This window comes from Ylistrum balloti, unplaced genomic scaffold, assembly GCF_031769215.1.
Source record: "Ylistrum balloti isolate Yb309-2 unplaced genomic scaffold, AGI_CSIRO_Ybal_v1 Utg370508, whole genome shotgun sequence".
In the NCBI taxonomy this organism is placed as follows: domain Eukaryota; kingdom Metazoa; phylum Mollusca; class Bivalvia; order Pectinida; family Pectinidae; genus Ylistrum; species Ylistrum balloti.
Window position 1 is genome coordinate 857,419 of NW_026782328.1, and position 10,657 is coordinate 868,075.

Genomic DNA, 10,657 nt, shown 5'->3' on the forward strand with positions numbered 1-10,657 from the left:
AAACACCTTGGCAGGGGGCTAATATAGGCGATTCTTGGAAAGTCAGTTGCTGGGTTCACAGTCATGATCGGACTTTAGTGTGTATAGTCCGTAGATGTATCATTTCCGCTTAGTTTGATATCAGTAGAAGATAAAATTAGCAAGCTTAGTTTTTATTTCGAAGACAACTTGTAATTTATTGAAAAGTGGTCAAAATGTGACAAACAAAAAAATATTGATTGGAATTTTGTATACAAAAAATATTCAACGTTATTTTTGTAGTGAGATCAAGCACTTGAACCTAACGCATTTTCAGGTAATATTAAACGAATAGGTACTGCTTTCTTTAAACTTTGGTATACAGCATATAGGTATTAAGTCATTTCCAGTGGATTTTTTCCCGACACTACATCGCTGCAAAATATCAAATTTGTTTTTTTTTATCGTCCAAGATGAGCTGAATTATACCCTAAATCTCTGATGGATAAGTCACGTGTTCTGGTAATCATATATATATCATATATATCAGTCGAACTAGTATCTAAGTACATATAACAATCATGCAAAATAGCCAAAAAGGAACGCCACAGCACCAATAACGACCATTGTGCAAGCATTTAGGATCTTTTTAACTCTTGGTTTCTCTTTCATGAAGAGTTGTTTCTGACGTAAAGTCATCACGGTTATCTCCCGTTCTTTTTCAGGCTCTCCAAATAGAAAGATGGTAAACCTCTGCTTCCGGGTTTTTTTCTCACACTCGACTTGAGGAAAGTCCAAGTGTCCTTCTGCTTCATCTGTAAAAAACAGTGAGGTAAATATGTATCTTTATATAAAAAAAAATCACGTTATCATACGAATTAAACAAATTACAAGCAACTGCATTATCTCAAAATTAGGAAAATTAGAACCAAGATTTCAGAATCGACAAATCAGATTAAGTTAACTGTAATTAAAAGAAAAAACGTTGCATGAAGAAATTATGAAACCGTACATTTGAAGGGGAACTTGAATCTGTCTTCAAAAATGTTGCTGACTATTACAATAGCAAAGACATGTCAACAGAATTTGAATTGAAAGGCACTTCGATGTAACCCAAAGGAAAGTATAGACAACATATTTAAACAGAGACCCATGAAAAAGTACAATGAAGATCATAAATACTGACAAGCAATGAAAATCTGTCATTCATGCTCATAAAAACGAAGCAAAATATAACAATGATAGGGCTCTACTTTGCTACCTATCAAATGAAAAGTTAGGTCAAATTTTATAAATATTTTCCAGCGTTTCTCAGTATTTCCCTGACGCAATCGGGACCATGTACCTGAGTTCTGTTTTTCTGTATCCGGTATTTCTGTGTTTCTTTTGACTTTGCTGTCGTAGTCAGTCGATATTTCGACCTCACTGAGCTGTTCAGTTGATTTATACTTTACTCTCGTCCACCAGGTGAGTCCTTCTAACTAGAAAAGAGGAATTCCTTATGCTATAGTATAATGCTATTGAGAGCGTCGTTCTAATGATTTCCTTTGGTATATTCGTCATAGTTTGACGTGCTGTGATATTATTCTTTCAAGGGTCTCTTCATAAATTAGTAGAATCTGAAAGAGGATTCAACTTCCTCATATACATTTGGCCATGAATTAGGGACCATCAATTTCAGTATGTAATGAAAGTTTTTTTTCCTTTGTAAAAATGAAAACCTTATTGTTCGCCTTCCAGTGTTTCCTTTTATGTTTGGTGCCGGAAGCCACCAAGCAATATACCCAACGTAACGATAGCTCCATTTAAAATAGGGTAAAAAGTTGAAGCAGCGTTTGCACGAGTATTACTGGTAAATCCTGCTAAATCGCGCTTCTGGAACGTTTCAAGGTGATGTGCCATTCAGGCAAATGGCTGCGCGTTTTAATGTCCACCATTCTGTTATTCAACGGTTAATTAGCTTCTGAACAAAGTAGGCGTGTTGACGAGAGTTTCCAGACTTGAAAGTCTACAGAGAAGATTGTGTTGACTGACAAGGGAAGCTTCATTCACAACTGTCAACTTGACTCAGAGAGAGCTTTAAACATCAAGCCACTTTGCTCTCGCCAAATTGTAAAATGTCCTCTGTTGACTGGAAGGTACAAACAAGCAAGAACACAATGGGCACGTGATAACCGAACATGGAACGTTAGGTCTTAGCAAAGGGTTTATTGGTCTGATGACAGTCGCATTTTATTGAGACCGACAGACGGCAGGGTCTGTGTTTCGAGACCAAGAAATACGAACATACCACCTGGACGCAACAGCATTTGGCGGTGGCGGTGTTACTGTTTGGATATGATTTTCTCTATAATGTAAGCTTCGCTTGAAAGACACTGACAAAACTTTAAATGGGCAGAAGCACCGTACTCAGAACCATCGACTTTAAGCCGTTCCGCATTTCAATGCTCATCCATTGGCAGATCGGCATTTGCATTGGATGGTAATGCCAAACCACACAAAGCCCGCATAGTGCTAAACTATCGTCAACAGTGAGCAGAGACGCTCACACGTCATCAAGCAAAAACCCAAATCGGACAAAAAGTCAAATTATTTAGAGAATAACGGGGTGCAGGAGTGGCAGAGGTTTCCTCAGATTAAGCTTCAGCGTCTGGTCAATAGTATGAGACAACGTAGTGAGTATGACCGATATTGACGTTTTCATGCACAATAGAAATTGTTGATTGATTATCTTTTTAATTGTTTTGTTTTTTAATGACGAATCTATTCCAAAAAGACAATGGAATCAGCATCTTCTTCGGGAATGCCTTTTCGAACACGTCTTTTTAAAATGATACAGCACTTCCTGTTCTGAAAAAATTCGTTTAATGTCTAGAGAGTGGTGGGGGGAGGGGACAGGGGGCAGGATGTCATTATATCAATACCTCTCGTTCTAAAGAGGCAATATTGTATCAAGCCGTGTACTTGTCCCGATCTCGATCTTTTAATTAACAAATGATTAACTGAAATATATATCTTACCTCTTGTTTACGCTGCCCCATAGTTATTATGCTGATAATCGCTATGGAAATAGGCGTAATGAATGCCAATAACGCTCCGAAGTAAAGAAAATGAACTTTATACAAAACTGCTGGTCTAGTTTCTGGTTCTCCGCACGGTGGCGCTGGATACACAAACTCCAATACCAGTCGTATAATCCCACAAGCGTGGGCTATCATCAACCCTCCGATTATACCCTGAATGTAGATTTAAAGAGAAAAGAACCAGCAAAAAGAATAATGTTGCTAAATTAATGTAAAAAGAGTGAAGTATGCCTTATTATGGTCTGCTATTTCTTTTCACTTGAAAAAATTATATGGGTAAAATATCTCATTTAAATAAAAATTGAAAACGTTATGTTAATTAAATATTCATATCCAATATAGGAACTCTCTTATACATATCGAAGCATTCTCGCTTAAAAGTCTCTTTTCACATTTCACAATTAGAAAAGAGAAAATCTGTTAACATTGTCAGACAGTGACACGGAAAGACAGGACGTTCAAATTATTCACCCATTCTGTGGCTTTCGTCCAAAATATCGCCATTACGAAGGCAGCCCCAACAGGAGCCATAATATTGGCCTGCATCATATTGATGTAGTTAAAGAGTTGTCCACCTTGGGCACTTTTAATAAGAGGGAGCCAAACGATACTTAGTCCGCACATGAGCAGAATCACGATTCTGTGTTAGGAGAACAACGATAAATATACATTCCAGCAATAGAGTGTTCAAATATCATTTTCACAAGATGGTATTTTATTGAAACTACAACCAATCTTTTTAATCAAACTCTTACTGTAATGGAGAAATTCATTTGTATTACATACTCTGTCTTATTACTTTAGTATTTCTTGATTACTCAATAGATTGTTGTTTTTTTAATGTGAGTTAATATTTTCTATTTTCAAGTTTATCTGTAACCCACACCCACCCCCCAAACAAACATACCCAACCCACCCTGATATATATATATATATATATACTAACAAAGAATTAAAATGACAATCGAATAGTTCTTGATTACATCTACTGAGAAACTATTGATAAACATTTTCATTAACCGTTAACATTGAATAGAATATCTCTTCCATGGTTTAGTCCGTGGTCGAAACTTTCTAAATACATCCGTCGATCTAATATGGTAACATGTGACATACCTGCAGACAATCCATAGATGAATCATTTTTGTTTACACAAATACATTCATAGTTACCATTATGTTGTAGGTTATCTTTACCTGCCGACAATAAGTAATTCCCTCTGAGTAGATCTTGGACGAAACCGTCTCCACAGGTCCATGGTAAACAAAGTACTAGAGCTGTTGAAGATGGACGTCAGGGAACTCATGATGGCCGACAAAATTACAGCCATAAGAAATCCTCGTAATCCTTATAAAACAAATAGTTCTATGTAGGTAACAAAATATATGTGGAAAATGTATCATTGGTGCAAAAACTGTACAGAATAAGATCATTTGAAATGTGAACAATTTTCAAATAAAAACATACGTTGATGGTAATATCAGACCAAAATAACACTTTAGTAGGAAAAACATACAAAAATTGGAAAAAAGAAACAACGTATGGGAGATCATTCGTTGTATCTGAAGTGACAGCATGTTTCAGATTTTGTGTTTAACTTTACTTACCGTCAGGTAAAAGTTCCAGAACCATCTTAGGGTAGGCTATATTAGAACATCCAACAGGATTTTCACAAATTCTCATACACTCTTCAGGATCGGCACATGCTACTTCGTCTAGACATTACAAAGGAATAAGAACTTTTTTGTGAATGCACTATAGCACCGGGTCTGATTCATTGTTTGTTTCTTTGTTTGGTAGTTTGTGTTTGATTACTTGTTCGAATGCTCGTTATTATTGTACATGTTTAGGTATAGTTATCTATAACAATCAAAAGTCCGATATTATAGTTCTTTGTTTTCATTTATTTGTTTGTATGCAGCGGCTTGGTGTAAAGTAATTAATGATTCAAAATACAGCTCTTCGCTGATGTTCATATAGTAGTAGAATAGTATACAACGATACGCAAATATAATACATAAGACATTTTAAGATGGGAATGAGAACGTCTTATAAAAAAATCTTATCCTTTTTACCATCTACACAATACTATTTTCCAAGAACTTACTTTCTTTTAGTCAGGCCCCGCCTCAGAAAATCGACAGATCATGAAAAGTAATTGGGCCATGAAAATGCATTGATATGAAGTAATGTTAATCTATTTTCTTTATTCACCTGGGAATAAGACACGACTGATCAATCCCGGAATGACCATGAGAAACAACGGAAGAATTTTCAAAGAAGCCGCTACGACAGATCCACCTTTAGCATGCTCAATGTTCTTCGCAGCAAGTGATCTTTGTACAATTATCTACAACAATAATTTCAATAACTATGAAAGCAACGCCATTTTGGCAACTTTGTACTTCTTGATAGTTTTTCCCGCCTACCTTCATTTTAAGATATTATTTCGATTTGTTAAATTCAAACTTGATGCATTCGTTTTGCCACTATCTAGTAAATAGAAATACACATGATCATTCTAAAAAATAACAAATTGTTAATGAAAGCACACGACAGGATGGCTGAAATAAACTTTCTAACACTTGATTTGTCAAAAGGATCCCCATATTCGAAATCAGCTTCTTAATCGTTCATACTTTGATGTAATCTGGATAATGATTTATCTATTTGAATTTAAAACCATGAATTCAATTAGCTAGTACATGGCCAATATTTCTATAATTCCAGAGGACGGACAGAAGTGAAAGATGCGTCTCAAACTGCTTGCCATTCTGAAGATTTCATTCGTCTTCGACAACTACATCCTGAATTAGAAGAGACTTGTTTAAAATCAAGCTTCGCCCACCTGGTCACAGCACCAGTATGCCAAACAAATGAGAGAAGCAGATATGATTAGTCCAGGCCATGGCTGCACACTTCCGGCTGGATCAAGAAACACATGAAATGCGTCTTGCCTTGGTAGGCCACATGTGGAGTTCACAAGCTGTATAGTAGCAGATGAATTCATGTATCTCCTTTCTAGATTTTCAAGACTTCCAATTTTATACATCCCTGAAGATATAATAATGTGACTTAACGGTTGTTCTCTATATTTGATCTTGACACAAATTGATTACAGAAAATATATGCGATTCTTATATGTTACATACAAAGAACATTTTGAAAATTAATAAATACAATAATAATAATAAATAATGAGCGTACGGTATCATATATAACAATTTCAATCCTGATTTTATTAATATGGAACAACTATTTACGTACCCACTCCCATTAACAAAAACGCACCAACCGTCATCACTGCAGTCTGGAAGGTATCCGTGAACATTACAGCTGTAAGACCCCCTTACAAATAAACACGTGTGCCAAAATGTCAAACAAGTAGACACCACCGCTAACGAGATCGACAAGTACTGTTGTCATTTTCAATGGGCTTTATTCAGGGATTGAATCAAACCGCGAAAAAAAGATCAATTGAATCCAAAACTTTCGTCCCTTTCATAACCCAGAGAAAATGTACATCACTTAGGCGTTATTTGTTTTCGTAAAACAGTAAATATTCTTAGTATCGAACATAACAACCTTCGAAGTATGTATACATAACAAATTTATTCAGCATACAGGTAAGCATATGAAAATACTTATGAAAATGGCAACTTGAAGGACAAAAATCAAAATGAGACGTTATGGAAAGAAAAGAACTCAAAGTGGGGATTCTTCTTCTTTCTAGATAATAATAATCGTGAAATTCAAATATCACCATCATCATATAAAGTGTAGATTTTCTACTTACCAAGTATGGTGTAGAAACCAGTGACAGCCAAAAGGATGATGACAGATACATACATGTTCCAACCTGTAGCCATTTGTAAGAAGAGGGAACCAGCGAACATGCTCACCTGCATATATTTTAAACATAGCATCAAAACTTATGTAGAATAAATCATATGTATAAATGTTTATTCAACTCATCTGTTCAGATCAAAGTGTTATCTTGTCATTGACAGTTTTCTTTATAATTTCTATAAAGACTATTTAGAATTAAACTATTCCATCTTCTTTCGATATCTTTGGAGAAAAACCCTTTCATTTAAAAACATATATTTCTGTCCAATAATTTGAATATTTTCTATCGAATTGTTTTTACTCTACATGCTATTAGATATACAGTAAATCATTGTTTAAATTCAACTTCCATTTCCATGGTAACAGCTACGTTATTCTTTTCTGTGAAGCACAATTAACATTTATGTTATGTAGTATGTGTCATTGTATAGCTGTATCATTTCGTGAGACTACTTTTTTCCTCTGTTTTAGGAAATTTCGCGCATGTCTATAAATGGTATCCATTGATCCAGGCATAAAATGTATATTTTCTTCGATATTAATTCACTATTAAAATGTTTACTGAGCATTTAATTTCCTTTAATGTCCGCGAGATTGGGTATGGTACGAGTATTACTATTTTTAGAGTACAGTACTAAGTGGTTATATTTACAGCAAGTTTGGTGACGATAGCGAGGAGGAGAGAGAGGCAGGAGAGATAAATTCTGATCTTGTTACCTCCCAGACGTTTCTCCATATACTCGGGTAACGTGTATACCTTAATGACACAAACATATCACAGGTTATGTATAGAAAATGACAAACAGATTTATCTAAGCATTCATTTTAAATGTTATCTTTTCATTCCTATCTTGAGTGAAACATTAAACGGTCCATCATCATTTAGGTAGAAATTATTATTTTGCTCAATTTTTATGTTGACAAATATCTAAATTAATGTTAAGTTGGTGAAGTGATGTAATTGTCTATTTCCAAAGAAATCAAACAAGCAAAAAATACAAATACAAAACATGAATTAACATTTGTGTCTTTTCAATTATAAAAAACAATTCGGAGATGAAAACATTTATCAATGGTTAAATTTAAAGTGTTCTCATGTATAAATAAGTTGCTGGTTACATTGCTTAACATGAATATCAATGGATTATTATGAAATCATTGAAGTATTCGAAAGGTTTCCTGGCGTTTGATGTTTGACATGATGATAGAGGGAAGACACAAATACTTTGTTAGAATTTACTTACACCGGCAGAAATGTAGACGGGGAGAAAATACCATCCCAGTAGCAAAATGGGGAATGTTGACTGAAATGAAATAGACGACACACATAGTTTTATAAAACATAATCGATATCATACAAATACCTGTTTATGTGTGAGTCCTTACATGAGCTTTTGAATTACGTATGTAAATATAATCATACAATTTAATTTCCATAATCATCGCAATGAAAATATTCTGAAATGAAAAACTTATAACATCTGTTCAACTTAAATGTTTCACCCTAGTGTATGGTGGAAGAAAGAAGGGTGAAAGCCGTCTGCCCATTAAAAATCACCCACTGGAGTCTTCATAGATTAGAATCTGATTAGAAAAATATTTATTCATGATTTCCATTATTTCTTTTGTGTCTATAAATCAACAAAGACTCTCGGAGTATACGCTGGTATAGAATACTGTGCGTTTAATTATTTAAGCGATACTCATATGAAATTCCGTATTGAAATGAAATGAAAATGTGTCGACATAAGCTGGTGTGTAGATATTTAAACAAAGAATAAGAAAACAACCTCATACCATCCATTCAAAAGTGATATTGGCGATTCCACTCGACGCTGCCGACCCAGCCAAACCGACAAAATGCTCACTTCCAATATTGCTAGAAAATAAGGAAGCTCCTATCTGAAAGGGATACATAACGTTTATATAGCATGTGTTATAAAATCACTGACGAGTCCTAGAAGGGTAGCACACTATCTGTGATGAAATTCAATTCATTATTTGACTCCACTTTATCTCATTCGTAATTTGCAGTAATATGTGCTATTCATTTTACGTGTATTTTGTACAAAGTTGATATTTACATTACCCTTTTGAAGGCAGGAAATCATCACCTTCAAAGTATTGTATAACCAGTAACAATGTCTCTATCTTATTTGAAACCGTTTTCGTAGGATTAAAACATGTTGTTCAAAAGACTTTTGAATCATTTTTTTTGTTGATACTGGTTAAGGTGTTGTATATATATACATTTATGTTTTCCTCCAGCTGTTCTGTTGTATAAATCGAGTAAGTATTTTCAGTGATGTGAAACCTACCGCTATCCATGGCATAGAGTGTCCAGCGAGGAAGTAACTTTTGACACTTCCTCGGTTCGATCTCCTCATCGACTGAAATTGTGAACAACTTCATAACAGCACAAGTGTGACTCTTCAGAAATATGTCATTTCTCCTTTGAGCATAGATACTAGTTTAAAACAATATTTCATTTAACATTACATACACATACATTGCATCTTAACCTGTCAAAAGTTCCAGAAAGGTAAAACAAAAAGACATAATAAATGCGTGCGTGTCTTGACAGAATCGAATATTAAATTCGCGCAAAAATGGTAAAAATAAAGTTTAAACCCTTTCTTAGCTCCATTTCTTGTTGCTAACTGGTCATGACAGCCCACATAACAAGCAGCAAGATGTTCAGGGGAAGCACATCTGTTATGACATGTTCATAGACCGGAACGACTTTTGGCATTTTACACGTAATGGTGTAGTATAATATTGCGACTAGTTTATCAGTCTCATAAAGCTATCATAGCAATGCGTACGTCAATTAGAATTATCGAAAGTTAATATATGGCTTTGTATTAAGATGTATCGGTAATAAGACTTAAACAACATAAATGATATACCATTTAAAGAAATAGGGACTCTTTATAAACATACGCCCATGGGTATAAGGTTTTACTAAGCCTAACTATTTGTTTAAATGAACAATATTGAATGAAAAACTGTTTTCAACTCATGTTTTAATTAGTGTGCGAAATTTAGATAGTAAACCAAACAACAGAAAGGAGAAATTTTAGCACTGCATTTAAACTAGCGAGAATGGGGGTTATATTAGGATACCGCTAAACTAAATACACGTACAGTATCCAGTGATGGTCGAAAGAATAAAATGATGAACTCTTAACAATGTACTTGAATGACATTTGACATTTGATTACAATTACATTTTTGTCATTGTTCCTGATTTTAAATACATGAATACACTTAAATACATCAAATAGTTCTTTCCTACGTTTTACAGAGTAAAATAGCTGCACACGTACTTACCCATAATCCTATCGCCAACACAGCTGTGAAATATACAGCAAGTACCAAAATGTCCGGCCAGTTGTTTATACTGCCCATGTTATCCGCCATACTAACCCATTTCCGTCTCCGTTACAGTCAATTTCTGTCATATTTTCTTAACCAAGATATAACTGCTGATGTGTTTAGATGGTGAAGTGATAATATTGTTGGCATTCCTATTGCAACATGTAGCATTAATCTTCATATAACATTCTTCCATTCGTAAACCGTATATTGACTTTGTAAACAGTGTCGTGGTATTGTATCCATAGTCTTAGTGTGTCGTAAAGGTACGCGATAACAACATATACTTATAGGAAAAGTGATTACATTTCTCTGTGATAATGGTGATAATCATTGTACTTAAACCTTGATTGCACTCAATCCAAACATATACAAAAGACACAAAATGG

General features: G+C 34.6%; 1 protein-coding gene across 1 annotated transcript; it reads right to left on the reverse strand.

Annotated features, from left to right (window-relative positions):
• Positions 1 to 537: 537 nt before the first annotated feature.
• Positions 538 to 10,313, reverse strand: LOC132555641 (sodium/mannose cotransporter SLC5A10-like). Its single transcript, XM_060219993.1, has 15 exons — positions 10,224 to 10,313; positions 9,205 to 9,280; positions 8,688 to 8,788; positions 8,135 to 8,194; positions 7,543 to 7,647; positions 6,838 to 6,943; positions 6,309 to 6,389; positions 5,890 to 6,095; positions 5,256 to 5,391; positions 4,649 to 4,756; positions 4,238 to 4,388; positions 3,513 to 3,681; positions 2,979 to 3,194; positions 1,304 to 1,439; positions 538 to 773 (listed from the first exon to the last, which is right to left on the reverse strand). The coding sequence occupies exons 1-15, from the start codon at positions 10,311 to 10,313 to the stop codon at positions 538 to 540; spliced, it is 1,977 nt and encodes a 658-aa protein (XP_060075976.1).
• Positions 10,314 to 10,657: the final 344 nt, after the last annotated feature.